Genomic DNA, 20,375 nt, shown 5'->3' with positions numbered 1-20,375 from the left:
GACTTTCTATTTCCTTAAAATCTATTTTAAGTGTTTCTTGGAGCCAGAGCAAATATTGGTAGGAGCTTCTTCTTTATTTTCTCATATCAATTGATCCTATTTACCCATAAGTTCTTACATATAAAAGATCAGCAACAGTGCTTATGGGGACATTAAAAGCTTCTCAAACATTTGAGCTGCCCCTTTGGAAAAACTGTAATTAACAATTACAGATGAGGTTATTCCCAGCTTAGGTGGAGGGTGAAAAAGAATTGCTTTGTTTGTTTTCCAGTTGTAGAACACATTCATTACTTATTTTACTATGAATAGAATTTAACTAAACAGAATAATGACTTATTTCAGTAAATTTTAACTGTACTACTAAAGTCCTAAGGGTTCAGTAGGGAAGCCTCACAGACTTGGTGGTAAGAGAGAGAAATGGCTAGCAGTCCACCCTGCACATACCACCACACTGCTTCAAACTGGGAGGTTGAACTTCTATTTGTCTGATATATTCACATTTTGGACTTTCGCAAAAGATTTTATGAGGAAACGTTTCTGCTAATTACAAACAATTTTAGACAACAACTAATTGCATTAATTTTGAGGGTCCCAAAATCAGACATTGTCTGACCACACTGAAAGTAAGATGAACAACATCAGAGTAGGCAGAAATAACAAGATCTTGTGTTATTGTGAAATTCATCTGCTAATAATGTTTCTATACTATGCTCAAGAATATCACCTTTCACTTGGACTTATTTACTCTTTTTAAAACACAATGCTAACAAGTTGGTTGTGTGTGTTTATGTATGTGTGTATGTGTTTTCCACTTAAAGGAGCAACCTAAAAGAAATAACCATTCATAGCAGGCTGGCAATCTCACTCAAAATATAGCCTAAAAGCAGGGAAAGAACCAGAACATGCACCAAAAAGGGAAAAGAAAGGCAAAAAGTTACAGAATTCTGTGACTATTTTGTGTAGGAAGGAAAAGTGCTATATAAGCACTGTTAAAACCTGAGGGGCTCACTATTTAATAGTGAAGTCTAAATAGTTGAGATGAAAATAGTAATACTTACTCATTAAGTAATAGTTGATTATGAATTAGTTCAATGGAGAGAAAAATTTTAAATTAAAGAGCCAACTTTCAAATTCCAAATTGTTATTATGAAGTTTGTGCTTTTTGTTAAGTCATTTAAGCTCTCTGAAACTCAGTTTTTTGGTTTTTAAACAATTTTAAAATAATCTTTAAAAAATGATAATATATCCTGAGGTGTGGGCAAGATTATGGGGTAGGAAGACCCTGAGCTAACTCTGCCCACAGGTACAGAGAAATTACAACTATTTACAGGACAACTATCTATGAAAGTCACCTGAAGACTAGCAGAAAAGATTTTCCACAACTAAAGATACAAAGAAGGAACCACAACAAGACAGGTAGGAGGGGTAGAGATGTAGTATAGTCAAGACCCACACCCACAGATAGGTGACACACAAACAGGAGGATTATCACAATTCCAGAGGTTCTCCCCAAGGAACGAGGGGTCTGAATTCTACATTGGGACCCGCTACCTGCATGTCCTACACTCCCAGGAAAATGAGTGCCCAGAACATCTGGCTTTGAAGGCCTGCAGGGCTTGTGTAATAGGAGAGCCAGAGGGCTATAGGAAACAGAGACTCCACTCTTAAAGGGCTCATGCAAAGTTTCACATGCTTTGAGTTCCAGTACAAAGGCAGTAATTTGAAAGGAGCCTGCGTCAGATTCGTTTGCTGATCTTGGAGAGCCTCACAGAGAGAGAGGAAGCAACGCGGATTCCCCTTGGGAACATAGATGCTGGCAGCAAACATTCTGGGGAGCTTGTTCTACCATGAGGATGCTGGTGATGACAAGCACAATTTTGGAAACCTCCCTCCAGCCTTGAAGTGCCAGGGGCTTACCCACCCACCAGCAGGCAGGCACCAGTCTCTAGAGATCTGGGGCTCTGCAACCAGCTGCTCCGGGTCCCAACCCCTCCTGCCAACAGGCTTTCACCAGCTCTAGGACTCCCCAGGTTGCACAGCAGCCACACTGGGACCTGGTCCTATCTACCAGCAGGAAGGCACCAGCTCCGGGACCTGCTGAGTCACACAGCCAGCCATGCCAGATCCTGGGCCTACCTACCAGTGGGCTGGCAGTCACCATATGAGTTACGGCTTGGCAGCCAACTGGCCTGGGGGCCAGCCCTGCCTACCAGTGTGCCCACAGTAGTTGGTTCCACCACAACAGAAGGGCCCACACAGTCAACACAGGGGGCACCCCTAGAGCATACAGCTCTGGTGACCAGAAGGATGTGGGCTGCTGAGCCCCATAGGATGTCTCCTACATAAGGCCACTTCTCAAAGATTGGAAAACACAACCAACTTACATAATACATAGAAATAAATGTATAGAGATAGGCAAAATGAAGAGACAAAAGAATATGTTCCAAATGAAGGAACAAGACAAAACCCAAGAAGAACTAAGTGAAGTGGAGATAAGTAATCTACATGATAAGGAGGTCAAGGTAATGATCATGAAAATGCTCAGTGAACTTGGGAGAAGAATGAATGATCACGTTGAGAAGTTAATAAAGAGTTAGAAAATATAAAAAAGAATCAAACAGAGCTGAAGAATACAATAACTGAAATAAAAAATACACTAGAAGGAATCAGCAGGAGATTAGATAATACAGAGGAATGATCAGTGAACTGGAGACCGAGTAGTGAAAAATCACCCAAGCTGAACAAAAAAGAAAAAAAGAATTTTAAAAGATGGGGACAGTTTAAGAGACCTCTGGGATAAGATCAAGCATACTAACATTCACATTATAAGGGGTCCTAGAAGGAGAAAAAAGAGAAAAAAGCAGAGAACATATTTGAAGAAATAATAGCTGCAAACTCCCCTAACCTGGAAAAGGAAACATGCATCTATTTCTGGAAAGTACAGAGAGTTCCAAACAAGATGAACCTAAAGTGGTTTACAGCAAGAAACATTATAATTAAAATGACAAATATTAAAGACAAGAAGAGAATCTTAAAAGCACCAAGAGAAAAGCAACTAGTTACATACAAGAGAACTCCCATAAGACTATGTGCTGAATTTTCAGCAGAATCTTTGTAAGCCAGAAGGGAGTGGCATGATAAATTCAAGGTAATGAAAGGAAAAAACCTACAACCAAGAATAATCTAATTGGAAAACATATCATTCAGATTTGAAGAAGAGATAAAGAGTTTTACAGGCAAGCAAAGGCTAAAAGAGTTCAGCACCACTAAACCAGCTCTACAAGAAATGTTAAAGGGATTTCCCTAAGTGAAGTAGAAAAGACCACAACTAGAAATATGAAAATTATGAAAGTAGAAATCTCATTGGTAAAAGCAAACATACAGTAAATGTAGTAGATCAACCACATAAAGCTAGTAGGAAAGTTAAAAGACAAGGCAGTAAAATCATCTATATCAACAATAAGTATTTAAGGGATACCTAAAACAAAAAGATGTAAAAGTTGATGTCAAAAACATTAAACATATATAGAGAGAGAGAAAGAGAGAGATAAGTATATATAAGCCTCATGATAATCACAAACCAAAAATCTATAATAGAGACACACATAAAAGAGAAAGAAATCCAAACATAACACTAAAGATTTTCATCAAATCATAAGGGAATAGAGCAAAAGAAGAAGAAAGGAACAGAAAAGCAGTACAAAACAACCAGAAAACAATTAACAAAATGAAAATAAACACATACCTATCAATAATCACCTTAAATGTAAGGGAATTAACTGTTCTAGTCAAAAGACATAGAGTGGCTGAATGGATTTAAAAAAAAAAAATGAAAAGCAAGACCCATATATACACTGCCTATAGGAGACTCACTTCAGATCTAAAGACACACATAGACTGAACAGGAGAGGATGGAAAAAGGTATTCCATGCAAATGAAAATGAAAAGAAAGCTGGGGTGTACTCATAACAGACAATTTAGACTTTTTTTAAAATTTATTTTTAAAAAACCACTTTATTGAGGTATGATTGCTCAAAGTGCATTAAACACTTCATACATTAGACACATTTTTATGATGGTATATTTTAGAGCTACTTACTTCTTTTTAAATCCATGTATTATAATTTATTTAACCAAACCCCTGTAGGTGGGCTGTTGAGCTTAATTGAATTAACAAACAAATCAAGCTGAGCAATGTGCAATATTGCCCATTCAGGCTGGAGTTGCAAAAATGAAATATTTTCCTCCCTTTCATCTAAGTCTACACAGCTCTGGCCCCCACATTTTAGCAATTGAAAAAGTAATTAATTCTGACTGTTGGTCAGAAAAATGCACCTTCCAGAGCATTCTAGGAAGTCAGGCAGAGGGCAGCTTGCCAGGACACAGCCCTTCCAGTGGGAGTAGCATTCTGAACTCTTGAACGTAAACTGCTGGCAGTATTTACTCCACTTTGAGTTACTCAAAATAGACTTTAAAATAAGACTGCAACAAGAGATGAAGAAAGACATTACATAATGATCAAGGGATCAATCCACAAGATCAAATAATTGTAAATATACATGCACCCAACATAGCAGTACCTACATATATAAGGCAAATATTAACAAAAATAAAGGGAGAATTGACAATAACACAATAATAGTAGAAGACTTTAACACCCCAGTTGCATCAACTACCAAAACTGAGTCAAGAAGAAATAGAAAATCTGAAAAGGCCTATACCAAGTAAAGAGACTGAATTAGTAATCAAAAGCTTTCCACAAAGAAAATCCCAGGACAAGATTTTTCACTGGTACCTTCTACCAAACATTTAAGGAATATTTACCATCAATTGTTTACAGATTTTTCCAAAAATTAGTAGAGAAGAAAACACTTCACAGTGCATCCTGTGGGACTATTATTAACCTGATACCAAAATCAGACAAAGACAACAGAAGAAAACTACAAACTTATATCTCTTATGAATACAGACATGAAAATTCTTAACAAAATAATTGATAACAAATCTAGCAACATATAAAAGGCATGATATACCATCACCAAGTGGGATTTACCACAGGAATGCAAGATTGGTCCCACATATGAAAATCAATGTCATATACCATATTAATAAAATAAGGGATTAAAAACCACATAATAATCTTAATACACTAAGAACGGCGTTTAACAAAATCTAACACTTTTGCATGATGAAAACACTCAGCAAACTAGTAATATAAAAGGACTTCCTCAACCTGATTAAGGACATCTCTGAAAAACCTACAATAATATCATACTTAATGGTGACATACTGAAATCATTCCCCTAAAATTAGGAACAAGAAAAGGATGCTCTCTCTTACCACTCTATTCAATATTGAACTGGAAGTTCTAGTCAGGGCAAATAGGCAAGAAAATAAAAGACATCCATATTGGAAAGGAGGAAGTAAAACTATCTCCATTTTCAGATAAATCTTATATATAGAAATTACTAAGGAATACACACACCACACACACACACAACTTGAACCAATAAATGAGTTCAACAAGGTGGAAGGATATAATATCAATATATGAAAATAAATTGTATTTCTATACAGTAGCAATGAACAATCCAAAAACAAAATTGAGGAAAATGATTCCATTTACAGTAGCAATAAAATGAATAAAATATTAGGAATAAATTGAACAAAAGAAGTGAAAGTCTTCTGCACTGAAAACTATAAACATTATCAAAGGAAATTAAAGAAGACCTAAATAAAGGCATCCTGTAATCATGATTTGGAGGACTTACAGCTGTGAAGATGGCAGTACTTCCCAAATTGATCTATAGATTCAATGCAATCCCTATCACAATCCCAGCTGACTTTTTGCAGAAAGTTAGGACAAGTTTATCCTAAAATTCATATGGAAATTCAAGTGACCCAGAATAGTCAAAACAATCTAGAAAAAGAAGAAAAAGTTGGAGGATTCACATTTCCCAATTTCAAAACTTAATGCAAAGCTATGATAACCAGGACTGTATGATTCTGGCATAAGAATAGATATACAGATAAATGGATTAGAATTGAAAGTCCAGGAGTAAAAACATACCTTTATGGCCAACTGACTTTTATCAAGGGTGCTATCATAATTCAAATGGGAAAAGAATAGTCTTTTCAACAAATGGTGTTAGCACAACTGGATGACTACATGCAAAAGAATGAAGCTGGACATCTAACTCACACTATATCAAAGATTTTAAAACCTGAAAGTATAAACTTCTTAGAAGAAAACATTGATCTAAATCTTTGTGATCTTGAGTTGAGCAAGTATTTCTCTGATTTGATCCACTGCACAAACTACTAAAGGAAACCAGAATATGTCACCCCAAAATATGCATTTTGATATAAAATTATTTTAAACTGAATGCAATTAAGAAGTAGCAAATGCATTAAAATATCTCCCTTTTCTGCCTAAAGGCAGGATATAAGTTTTCCTTTTACTGGAGACAGACTCATCAGTGCAGAGAAGGTACCCTTATACCTTTCTGGTGGGAATGTAATATAGTGAAGCTGCTTTGGAAATCAGTTCCTCAAAAAGTTAAACATAGAGTTACCATGTGACTCCACAATTCCACTTCAAGGTATTCACTGTTGACCTGAAGCCAATGGACTGACAGATATTTCTCCAGCCAAGATGCATTTATTTGGGATCAGAAGAGAATTGCAATTCAGGGTCTGCAACCATGGCAAGTCATGTGTAAGTTCCCACATGGCAAGGGAAGAAGAACATTTTTATAGAGGGGAAAAGGAAGTGGGGAGGGCGATAGTGAACAAAGAGTCCCTGACTTTTCATTGATTGAGTCCTTGCCAGGAAAGAAGAGAGTCTCTGCTTCCTGTTGGGCTCTGCTATTGTCTCAGGGTGTGAGAGCTCCCTCTTCTGGCCCATCAACTCTATTTGAAATACTGAGGTTTCTGTTCATTAATTTTTGACAATACCCAAGAGAAATGAAAACACATGGTCACACAAAAACATGTACATAATTGTTCTTAGCATCATTATTTGCAATAGGCAAAAAGTAGAAACAACCCAAATGTCCATCAACTAATAAACAGATAAACAAAATGTGGTCTATCTACACAATGAAATATCATTCAGTCATAGAAAAAAATAAACTACAGGTACATGTTATAGCATGGATGAATCTAAGAACATTATGCTAAGTGAAAGAAGCCAGACACAAAAGATCATATATCATATGATTCCATTTATATGAAATTTCTAGAATAGGTAAATCTATAGAAACAGAAAGTAGTGGTTGCCAGGGGTTAGAGGAAGGGTGGAATGGGGAGTGATTGGTAATAGACGTAGGGTTTCTTTTGGGGGTGATGAAAATGTCCCAGATGTTTGCAGAAGCTTGTGAATATGCTAAAACCCACTTAATTGAATACTTTAAAAGGGTGACTATTATGGTAAGGTATGTGATGATATACATAAAAGAAAAATGATGGCAAACCAGATACATTACTCACCTTCACCATTAACTACTGTGGTTACTGAAGACAGCGTTGACAGCAGAGATGTTTCTAAGAGTTCCTTGCTGGTAGATCCTAGATAGATGACATTATTATTAATTACAATTTCATCTCACCTGTCATGGAGTAAAGAAACGTAAGTCAAATCTGAAGGTGAATCAAAGTCCTTCTATAGGTACTGGGTAAACCTTTGTCTATATTTTTCCATTTTCCAGCTTCTTTTGTCCAAGGTGAAGAATGTAAGTACTGAATGCTTGGGTGGCCCGATAAACACACACACACACACACACACACACACACACTTTTGTATGAGAGGTCCCAAAAGCAAATTTCTACTGCAGATTGTTACTTAGGTCTCTTTAAAAGTGAATTATTTAAAATCATTTTATTTTTCCCAGTGGGAAAAATTACCTGGTCAATAGGACCTAAGAGTAATGTGCCTTTTTTTCCCAAAATAAGATTTCATTTTGTTGATTTAGTTGTGGCTTTGAAACTTCCAATAAACATAAATAATAAAGGAACTAGCAAACTCCTGTAATTAATTAACTTTTTTCATTTATGAAACAATCCACTGATTTCCCACTCTGTACAAAGCCCTCTCCTAGGCTTCTGAGGGCAGTAACTAACCCTTAGTCACCTCTTTTTTCCCATGCCCCTCCCCCCACTCCCTGCAGTTGCCGCATGCTCCGACTGGCCCTTAGTCATCTTTTTAATCTTCATCGTATGAAGAATAATTCCTTGCGTAGAGTGAGCATGTAGTAAATGTTGTTTCAGATACGATGGCACTCATACAGGACAGGGGGACCAATAAAAGGATAAAGATCTGCTTTAAGTAGTGAACACAACTTACTGATTTGCTACTCATGGTAGCATTCCCTTTTCTCTTAAAACATGTTAGAATGTCCTTTTGTGATTAGGGCAAGGGTTCTATTTTTACTATGTGACATTCATAAAATCTTGGTTCTTATATATACACATGCTGTGTTTGAGGGAGGAGACATTTGGCTCTGCACAGTTTACCTAGTACTTTATTTTTTTATATCTTTATTGGAGTATAATTGATTTACAATGTTGTGTTTAGTTTCTGCTGTACAACAAAGTGAATCAGCTATATGTATACATACATCCCCACATCCTCTCCCTTGTGAGCTTCCCTCCCACCCTCCCTATCCCACCCCTCTAAATTGTCACAAAGCATCCAGCTGATCTCCCTGTGCTATGCAAACAAAGCAACTGACAAAGGAAACAACTGACAAAAGATTAATCTCCAAAATATACAAGCAGCTCTGTTATGAATACAGTTTCACCTTGTTAGCTGTGCTGCTTAAGTGGGGAACTGGAATATTTAGAAAGATATTTTTATGACTGAGAAATGACAGTTTTTTCTTCTCTAAAAATAAACTTTGTATATGTAACCATCACAATAGGATCATTCCCAAACAGGAAGTGACCCAAAGCGATATCATCGAAGAAGCCCACTGTGATCTTATGGTTTTGTATTCAACCCAAAATAACACATGAGTTTCAAAATAGTGAAATAACCTAGACCTTCATAACACAGATATGAGATTCCCAAATTATTTTCCTATGATTAATTTATATGGGTGCTACTAATTTAATTTGTTAAAGTTAAAGTAAATTTCATGAAGAGTTAATCCTACCTTTAGTAGATATTTCAACTGTTGAATTCTCTGCAACATTTGGTGTTGACGTTGTGTTTGATGTTGGTACAGATGTTTTTGTTGCAGAAGTTGATGATAATACAGGAGTGGTTGTATTTTTGACTTCTGAAAAAAGTAAATTGTGTTAAAGCAGTTGCAGTAAAATTTACATTTATTTTGCCAATCAACAGCCTAGTATATTTAAACAAAGTAAACTGTATGTATACTACTGCATCGGGTATGGTTTTGGAATTAATTTTCTAATTGTAATGAATTCAGCCTTGATTTCAGTATTCATACACTAACTCCATCTGCTTCTCACCAATGGCATGAATTTTTAAGATGGTTGGCAGAAGCAGTCTGTGGTTCTGAAACAAAATAATATCTGACAGAACTAGTGAGGAATAAATGTATGAGTTTGAAACTTAACAATATTTGTAATCCAACTAAACTAACATTGTCCAATGAAATAATTAAATAGGCACTCTCTGGGCAGTGGATATTTTACTGAATGTTTTAGAGCATGTTAAAGTTACTAAATACTAAAATCTCAGTATTAGTGCATCTCTTTTTGGTACATAGCATTTCTCTCTCTCTCTCTCTCTCCATATACTACATATATATTCTAAAGAGACAATAAATTTTAATGAAATTCAATAATTGCAACAAGCCTACATTCTTGGGGATAGAGCCACCATAAATCTGCCTTTTCAAATGACGTATTTCTCTCAAAGGCACAAAAGTGAAGACAATACATTGTTATGTATATTATATATTTATTTTTAATAATTATTTTTTGGCAATAGAAAACCAATATCTTACAGTAATTCTTAAAACTTCCATTGCAATATTATTTTTTAAAAGTGAAGTATGTAGGATTTAGTTCTCAGTGATCTATGGAAAGATTTGTTTCATATAATATTATTGTAACTTATTGGCATTTATATATTTTTTAATTCTGCATTTGTTGGATTTGTCTCTGTATACTCACTGTTATGTTGCAGATCAAAAACCAGCAAACAAATGTTTACAAAGGATGTGGAAAAAATATTCCTGTTCATGGAAAGTACTATTTTTATGTTGTTACTTTGTATACAGAACAGTTGACCCTTTAACAACTTGGGGGTTAGGGGCGTCTTCCTTCCATGCGATAGAAAATCCAATTATAACTTATATGTGGCCCTTCCTATCCAAGGTTTCTCTGCATCCAAAGATTCAAACAACTTCAGATTGTAGCACTGTAGTATTTATTATTGAAAAAATCTGCGTATAAGTGGACCCACGCAGTGCAAACTCATGTTACTTAAGGGTCAGCTGTATACAGAGTCAGTACAACAGGTAGTTGAGAGGATGGACTTTGAATAACAAAGACTCATGTTCAAATCCCAGTCAAACTGAGTATGTCATTACAGTAATTGTATGTCATTTGTATGACTTCTCAACTTTAAATTTCATCCAAAATTTTCCTCTTTGAATCTGAGAAAAAAAAAATCTTTCAACTCATTGAAAAGCAGTATTTGAGATGTCATGAGATAGAGTGTACTTCCTGGTTTCTTTTTAGACTTGAGGGGCTTGGGAGTGTTAGTGCTTAGCGCTGACTTTGTTTACAGACAGCTCACAGAAATTGCTTGATGTATGCAGCACATACCGATGTGTTCCGCACATACAGGAATGACAGAACTGCTTTTTCACGGGCCTTACCGAAATCAAGTCAAAAGCTTTTTTCACCTCTGGAGAAACACTTCACACCCTTGGTCTTACTCCCATCCTCTCCTTCCCCTCAATACTCAACAGAGAAAAGGAACACAGTGTGTATGAGGTTACCTTTTCTCTATTAGTCATTTTATTCTCACTATTTTTCTTTCTGTCCTAGAGTCCATGATGTAACACTAATTTCTAAGTTTAAATTGAGATTGAAGAAGAAGTTATTTGAAGAGGCAGATACCCCATGGACTGGAAATTTCCCCAGTAAATAACTTGAATGATCTCTCTCTGTTGACTTGCTAAATAGCAACAACCTTAATTTCTGAGTATAATCAACAACTCCAGAGATATTTTTCATATTTCTTTCCTCCCTCCCTTACTTTTTTCTTTCCTTTTTTGCTTCCACACATACTTATTGGGGAACTAATATGAAAAGCATGATTAGATAATGAAAAAGACTCTATGTTGCACCACATAGTATCACCCTTGAGTAGCTTTTTTTTTTTTTTTTTTGCTGTACGCGGGCCTCTCACCGCTGCGGCCTCTCCCGCTGCGGAGCACAGGCTCCGGACGCACAGGCTCAGCGGCCATGGCTCACGGGCCCAGCCGCTCCGCGGCACATGGGATCCCCCCAGACCGGGGCACGAACCCGTATCCCCTGCATCGGCAGGCGGACTCTCAACCACTGCGCCACCAGGGAGGCCCTTGAGTAGCTTTTAATCTGGTAGGGAACATAATGCCTATACACAATAAATAATAAAGAATATTCTGTATGAGTTGTGTAGACCAGTGTTTTTCAAACTTCAGATTATGATACAATTGAAGAGTAATTTAAGTCTATTTAATACATTGCAGCCAGAGCTTTTTTTTCCAAATGAAAGAGAAAAGAGGCAATATTAGATTAATACTGCAAATAATGAGGGTAAGTATTGTTTCATGAAGCTTTTGTTTAGCATTGTGTGTGCATGTGTGTGTGTGTGTGTTTGAGAATGAAATGTGTGTTAATGCAAAATGTATCTCTTACTGTGATTCCAGCTAAAAATGTGAAAACTGTGGGACAAGAAAAAATTGGGGCAAGAATTTATAAGATAAAAAATGACCGCCCTGCTGGCATGAGCAAGGAATACTTCATGAGAGAGTTGACATAGGGGCTGGAGCTTGAAGAGTGAGTAATATGGTGACACAGGAAGAGGAAAGAGCATGAGTGAAGGTCTGAAGTGGGAGAGTGAGAGGTATTTGAGGGCACTGCAAAGAGCTCTGTTTGGCTGGATTGCTGTGTCCTATGACAGGACATGGTGGATGTGTCTGGTAAAATTCTGGAGACCAGATTGTAAAGGACTTTGAACACCAAGCCAGAGACTTGGGACTTTATCCACGAGTCTGTGGGGAGTCATGGGAAGTGACCAAATGGAAATTCAAACGTAGGAAACACGATGGGGAAATAAGTGGGGCAGAGAATGAGAAGATACCAGTTGAACAGAATTGAAAGCCGCCATTTTTATGTTTACCAATGTGGTCGGCCCTCTTGAAGTCATCATGTGAGGTCGGTGAGTTCTCATCCATACAATGACTTGAGGCAAACTACAACAAGACACATTTCTAGCTACTTATGTGGTAAGGTTGAAATGTGCTGTAAGGCTTCTCCTCCTCACCGCCCTTCTACACATTTGGCCACGGATTTCCCTGAGTAAAGCCTTAATCCATTAGCACTCATCAATGTCTCCATTACTAGTTCTTCAGATTGTTCAACAGAAAGTATTCCCTCTTTTGGCAAGGACTGACAAACAACCCCTAAGAATACTGAGTGTCACTATGTGCCAGGTAGTATGTGAGTACTTTCCATGGATTATATCATTTAATTCTAAGACCCTATAATGTTTATACTCTTAACACCATTTTACAGATGAGGATCAAAAATGGTAAGCAACTTGTCCCTATTATACACTAGGAAGTAATACAGTTGGAATTTGAATCCAGACACTTTTGACTCCAGAGAAGATACCCTGAACCATCACACATCTGGCCATGGGAAGCTGGCTCCATGCCAAGCCACATACCCCCACTCCACCTGCTTTCTGCCTTTGACGGAGTGTGATATTAAAAATGTGGAAGTGACTAGATGCACCAGTGTTTTACCTCTACGTGCCTAGGATGAGGAAACAGGCAAAATACCTCACTGTTTTTTTTTTTTCTTTTTTAATAACAAGCATTCATACTGTCATGTACATATACATAAACACATGTAAAATGTTTTCATATTAGACTGAAAGCTTTAAAATATTTCCAATCTTTTAAAACTATTTACAATTGAAAAATAAAAATAGAGATTTACTGAGTTAAAAAAAATTCTGCAAATAGAAACTTTCCTCATACGGTGGAAAAGAAGTATTCCCTGTAACTACCACTGTTGAAGGTTTTATTGACCAGGATTCAAGTAACCATCAGTTATGCTTTTACTGTATTATCTGTAAATCTCTTCTAGGTCTGATTTGATCTCGTAATAAACCATTGAGGAAAATGGTTAATTCTGAAGTGTTTTCTCTTCAAAGGACACTGTGAGGTAGCATTTTCCCTCTCTTTATCTCCAAAATGATTAAAGAATAATTTAACAAGGAGACCTGTGCTTCACAGCTTTGCTTGTGCCAAACCAGATAGTGCTACTCTTGGGAGAAACAGATGGCATTTCATCCTGACTCTACCCTATATCCATACACTCCAACTGAGAGAGCACAAGGGATGCCATAACACCAGTTTCCTGCACTATGAAAGGATGAAGCATTATTGGGATTTTAATAAAATAACTATTTTAATTATAAAAATCATAAGAACTTTGAGAGTTCAGTTTATGGCTAGAAACCAAGATTCATACTTTCTCCTGTTTTCACATAATCAAGTCATCGACTCCAATCTTCTCAGACATGCTTTGTAATTACATTTAGAGGTAACTCACAAATAGTCTCTAAGAGTTAGAATTTCATCCATCCTCATAAGGAGCAATTGCTTCTCCAGCTTTCTTTTTCCCTACCAATTCTGTTTCTAAAGTCCACTGAAAATCCACTACTAAAGAAGATTGATCTTGCTTCTTCTAGATCAACACAAATACTGAATGACAGTAACTTAGAATTCTAGAACTTGAGATCTGGAAAGAACTTTTCAAAAAGATCTTAATGTAATAGAAGTTCTACATTTTATAGCTTAGCAAATGTATGAGTTTAAGGTAGTTTCAAAAGATCATAGCACCAATTAGTAAAAAGTTAATTTTTCTAATTCTACCACTTGGGTACGTGGAATGCAATTGTGGCAGAGATAGTGCTGAAGTTTCCCTTTGAAAATATTTACTTTGCCAGTTTTAACCATAAACACAATTTCAGAAGAAGGTTTTAAGTTCTTTAAGGAAACAGAAGAATAGTTTCTTTAGAAATATATAATTACAGTAAATTCAAAATGCTAACTACTAAATGGTCTTATAAACCTTCAAAGTACCATTATTAGGTAATAATCTCATCACCTAGATCAACTGCTCTATGGAATTGAAGGTAAAGTAGCTAATTTTATATTTCAATAGCTTACAACATACAATTTCTACTATTTCATATTGTCTTCATGCAATGCCATCTCCCATATATGCCACCCCTTAGGCTTTTAGGAACTTTATACAGATTTTATCTTGAAATAAAGTAATTGTCAATTTTCAGTTGTCATTTGTGGTTGCTTCTCACCTATGTATCATGGCTCATAGTGAATAGAGATCCACTTCTTAACGTTTGTGTGTGATGGCAATGCACAAATTGGGGTATTATAAATAGTGAGAAGGTCCTTTTTCATAGTACTTTGTCAGTAGTTGCTAGCATTATAATTTTTGTTCAACATATACCCTATATCTTCTTTGTCAGAAAAGAAGTAGCAAAGAATTAGCAAAGTTAAGTGGAAAATTTCAATTTTCCCTCACACATTAAAAATATATTAAAATGTTAATTACATAGTATAATATACAAAAATTTATATATAAGTAAAATATATTTCTATAGTAATATAATAAAAATAAATAAATGAAATATGATACCACTTTCTATATTCCCATCAAAAGAGAGCCTTCATGAAATACAAGGCACCAACTCCTTTTGATTATCAGTGTCATAGCAACACGTTTTTCCATTAATGGTGATCCTTGCTCTTTTATACAGCACAGGTCACTTTGGTTCATTGCCAACCAAATTAAATGAAGTTAATTTTTTTCCTCAATCAAAAGAAAACAACAATTATTACGTGATGATGTATTCCTGATGACTTCTACTTGCATTGATCTAAAAATTTCATGATATCCTATATGAAATGTATAAGTAAACTACTAGCCAATGAGTTACATACCTCAATAAACATTTACTAAGCATTTATTTCAATAAGACCTAAGCAAAAATTAAAAATATGTTTTTCCTAGAGGATCTTAGACTTTATTTTGATACTCAAGCTATACATGCATGAAACACCTATAAGGTTATGCTAAGGTGCCATATAAAAATGGTGCTGTAGGGCTTCCCCAGTGGTGCAGTGGTTGAGAGTCCGCCTGCCGATGCAGGGGACACGGGTTCGTGCCCCGGTCCGGGAAGATCCCACATGCCGTGGAGCGGCTGGGCCCGTGAGCCATGGCTGCTGAGCCTGCGCGTCTGGAGCCTGTGCTCCGCAATGGGAGAGGCCACAACAGTGAGAGGCCTGCGTACCGCAAAACAAACAAACAAACAAACAAACAAAAAATGGTGCTGTATAATTAATACTATGCATAGCTCGTTGTATACAAGTGAAATCAAAGTAAGGTGATGTCTCTCTATGTGCCTAGGATAACGAGAATCATTTTCTCCGTGGAACAGATTTCAAAAGGAATCAGATAAATGAGCACAAGAAGGAAAGAAAAATCATGCTTCATGGTAGAAAAAGAAGAAAGGATAGTCAAAGAGGAGGGCAAAGACAATAGTGCCAAATAAAACAGAGGCTATATAACATAAGGCCTGAAATGGGGCCTTGGGGATATTAGACACTTAAAAATAGAATCTTTTGGGAGAGGAAAACAGAAAAATTTAATTTTCAATGAAAACATCAGAGCTAGTGGCAACTCAAAAAAAAAAAGGATTTGAAGTTTACTTTTTCAATTAAGGCTAACAAAATACTGTAGCGAGCACAAAAGGTTTTAGAATGCTTACCTTTCCTAGGTGGGATGAATTTGGGGGATAAGTTAGAATAAAGATGCAGATGTAGAGAATGGACTTGAGGACACGGGGAGGGGGAAGGGTACGCTGGGACGAAGTGAGAGAGTGGCATGGACATATATACACTACGAAATGTAAAATAGATAGCTAGTGGGAAGCAGCCACATAGCACAGGGAGATCACCTTGGTGCTTTGTGACCACCTAGAGAGGTGGGATAGGGAGGGTGGGAGGAAGACGCAAGAGGGAAGGGATATGGGGATATATGTGTATGTATAACTGATTCACTTTGTTATAAAGCAGAAACTAACACAGCATTGTAAAGCAATTATACTTCAATAACGATGTTAAAAAAAAATAAAAATAAAAAGAAGATCTCTCTCACAGAGAGGAAAATACGCAGGTAAGTGGGAGAGAGCTATGCCTTAAAGACGAATCCCCTCGGGTTGCCAGCCATCTGTGAGGTGGGGAAGGAGTGCCAGGCCTGGCAGGCTCGAGCATGGACAGGTGTCTCAGCCACCTGGCCCCTCTGGGGTGAACGGGAAGGCAGCAGTACATTGGTGAATTTCTTAAACAGAAAACAACAATATCTGCAAAATGGACCTGAGAATCCAAGGTGTTCTGGCTAACACACAGGTGGAGGCTCCCAAGGCAAGTTTCCTCCATTCACCCACGTGTCAGGTTTGAAATTATGGGGCAATGCAGGTATTTTTCCTTTACAAAATAACTGTGATTCTTTAAAACTCAGGTTGCCTAATAACGAGATATTTGAGATTGTGGACTCTATTATAAGGGGACTTTTTGTATACTGTATCAGGTTTGGAAAGTTTCAGCTCTTTGAAGTATAAAAAAGCAAAGGTTATATTTAATATTTATAGGTGTGGGAGTATTAGGGGAAAGGAGTGACCTGGCCATACTCCTGGGCTCTTAGATCAACCATCCCCAGATCCTTCCCACCATGCTCTGCTCTGACCCCAGAGAGGAGCTGTGGTTGTGTGGCTCAAAAAGCATCTTCCCAGGAAACAAGATGCTTAGGCTTTGCAGGTTCTTGTCGGCACCAGCAAACCTTACAAGCAAGTCTCTTGGGCTTGTCTCAGGAGGGGGATCAATCCAGGGCCCTCTCGGTCCTGGGAGGAACAGCGCTGCTCTGTCCTTTCTCTGGGCTCCACACAGGGGCAGTGATAACGGAGGAGGAGTGGTCCTCTTCTGTCTCTAATGGCACCCCCAGCTTTCCTCTGAGCTTAGAATGTCACCACTTGAAATCCTGGGTCTTCACTACAGACTCTCCTGGCATTTCTTCAGGAACAGGAAAGGCCTCACTAGACACTTTCCACCAGCAGTGACATTAGAAGAGTGATGGACATACATGAAATGACACCACGGGAGGTGGAAGGACACACAGCCTTGGCAATTGTGACATCAGCTAATTATGTAACTGTGTGAGCCACTTCACCACTTTGGGCCTCAGTTTCCTCTCTATGAAAAGTGTCTGTTGAACAAAATCTCTTCAACTATAAAATTATATTACCTGTAAGATTAAATTACAATGTAAATATCCATTATGGCAAATAATTAAGCATAAGTTGCATTTCTACATACCAAGAAGGGGGCTTGTACTTTAGCAGTTATATACAAAGGCTTTATAGAATTATAAACTCATCACCTGGGAGAAATCTAAGCCCCAAAAGGCATTCTGTATTACAAGGGAGAAAATGATTATGTTTATTTGCAATCTGATAATGTTACCTGGACAAAATGTATTTCCCTTTAGGGTGTTAGTCTACCCAGAAATAGAGAAAATGTGAAAGACAAAGTTTGGAATAGATATTTGGAATACTTTGTGTTGAAACTTTTTCTTTACATAGCAGAACAAATGATGAAATATTTTATATAGGGAAGCTAGTATCTACATGAAAGAATAGAGCTCATATACAATAAGCTAGACAGCTCCTTCTCAGCAATGTGTGTGTGTGGGTCTGTGTGTGTGTGTTCATGTCTACACTTAATGAGTGACAGCTGAGTTTGTAAAAAAAGTCTACAGTATTGCATTTGAAGCTAGAAAATGATATTTGGCTGACTTTGAGATGTCATATTTATCATCGCATCTACTCTATTTTTGTCTTCTCTAAGTGTAAAGAAAAACTCTCTGATTTTAAATGCTTTTTAATTTGTATCTGTTGAAAGATGGTAAATTCAGTTATTAAGGGGTAAAATACAAGGACAAAAAGTTATTTCTATCTTCTGAAAAGTCAAAGACAATCTTTTCTTGCCCTAAAAAGCATTATTTGAAGTGACAAAAAACTTTAAATGACAGACATTCCAAGAACACAAACATGTGTAATAATAATTGCTTTCACTGACATCATTTGATTTTAACAATTTCATAGAATAGTAGAACAGACAATACTGTTATCTTCATTTTATAGATGAAGAAACTGAGGTCTGATTGTGACTTGCCAAGAGTCACAGTAGAAGGTGTTAGAGCCTTGTTTACACTCAGATGTTCTAATCCCATCTTTCATGTGCTTTTCCTCTACATTGGCTAGTCTTAGAACAGCAATGTCATGTTTGTGGTTGCAGTATTTCTGTGCTACTATTCAGTATTATTTAGAGTACTTTAGAGCACAATGTTTTTCCTCATATTGTTGCTAATAATTATGAAAACAAATGAAACTAATTAAGATATATAAATTACTGAAAGTAAGAAGTATTTGTCATCAGTAGTACCTCCGTTTTTTTTGTTGTTGTTGACCAGTCACATCATCCATCAGGGATTATTAAATAAAACAGAACAAAATCTCTTCACTTGAAGTTATATCTTATCTTGTTCATCAATAGAATATTAGTGCGAAACAACTTTATTAAAAAATTTTAAAGCAAGAAAGTCAACTTTTATTGTAATATCATATGACTCAGAAAATTTATGAAGGGCTTTCTAAGACATGATTTTTTTCAGTGTCCTTTATTTGTTAGTTGTTCTGGGTTTAGGGAAATGATACAAAAAATTTTTTTTCCTTTCTTGTTTTGGGGTAAAGCAACAGTGATATAGTGAATATATTATTGTTCAGTCTCACTTTTACAGCAAAATCACCAATTAATTTACGTTGATCACATCAAAGAACTATTTTGCCCTCTTTATTTCATTTGCATCAAATTATTTTTAGCATATATATTCAGGGTCTCCTGAGAATGCAAGAAAAGACACTAAATAAATGAAAAAATATCTTAGCATGGAATAAAGCAAGGGGCAGTGTAGTGTAGGAAGTAGGTGACTGCAGGTCTCCACAATTTACCAGCTATGTGACCTTATGCAAATTACTTAATCTCTTTAGCCTCTGTTTTTAAAATTATAGAAACATACCCTATAGGGTTTCTGTGCAGAGCAAAACATTAATATATATAAAACTTGAGAGATGCAGCTAACATCTAGGTTACACTTGAATTTATCCTGATTAAAAAGTCGATGACATGAGATACATTTTAGAGCTCTACCAATAGGTCAAATTGATGTTTCTTGCTTATACTGTCCCTAAATACTTGATTAACTACTTACAGAGCCATGTCCAACACAGTCAGTAAGTTCAAGCTAGTAAAGTCTTTCTGAATAAAACGTAAGCTCCTCCCTAAATCATAACCTGATTCTCCCAATTACATCCTAACTTTGACAACAACTTTGCCAGATTTTATAAATTATTTTTAGTATTATCTTTTTCTGATATCCTTTTACCATTTCTTTTAAGAAACTGTGATTATAATAATGGAACAGAAAGATTACAGGATAGAATAAAGAAAACATGAAAGTCAGTTTCATGTAGTAGAAGAAAGAGGTTTTCTATGTTGCTGTTCCATAGGTCCACGGTTGCTACCATGCGGTGGGCATGGTACTATTGGGATCTACAGAGTTTCAACCAGGGATCGCTGAATCTATATTCAAAGTAAATATTGTCTGCATATTGAAAAAAATGATTCACACATATATGCTACCATTTTAAAATTTATATAGTTTCTATTGTGATTAATGAAATACAAATGTTTAAAAATTGCTAAATATTTAGCAGCATTCTGTTTTCTCAATTAGTGGGTGCAATTATTATCTTACTGGGAAGGGGTTCACCATTTTCATGTAAATGAGGTACTTATCTTCAAAACATTGGGGGACCACTCCTTTGTGGATCTCAGTATGTCAATAACAGTACAGTTTTGTTTATTTGACTGATGACTTTATATAGCATCACAAACTGAGCCAGAATTTGATATCTTGTCGTATCCATTCCCTGCAAATAATTAGGGTCAGTCTTTAAACACCCATGACTCATA

The 20,375-nt window shown here is 36.5% G+C and overlaps 1 protein-coding gene across 1 annotated transcript in view; it reads right to left on the bottom strand.

Moving 5' to 3' along the window:
- The window catches only part of EMCN (endomucin), a 95,012-nt gene that overhangs the window by 50,409 nt on the left and 24,228 nt on the right, over nt 1–20,375 (bottom strand). The window contains exons 2-3 of the mRNA XM_082638300.1: nt 9,156–9,281; nt 7,492–7,569 (exon numbers count right to left, since the gene is read on the bottom strand). Coding sequence (XP_082494426.1) covers nt 7,492–7,569; nt 9,156–9,281 — 204 coding nt within the window. The remainder of the gene's footprint in view (nt 1–7,491; nt 7,570–9,155; nt 9,282–20,375) is intronic.

The sequence above is a fragment of the Mesoplodon mirus genome (assembly GCF_964341445.2).
Source record: "Mesoplodon mirus genome assembly, chromosome: 2".
Taxonomy (NCBI): domain Eukaryota; kingdom Metazoa; phylum Chordata; class Mammalia; order Artiodactyla; family Ziphiidae; genus Mesoplodon; species Mesoplodon mirus.
The sequence above is the reverse complement of the archived record's forward strand: the minus strand, read 5'-3'. Positions and strand labels throughout refer to the sequence as shown.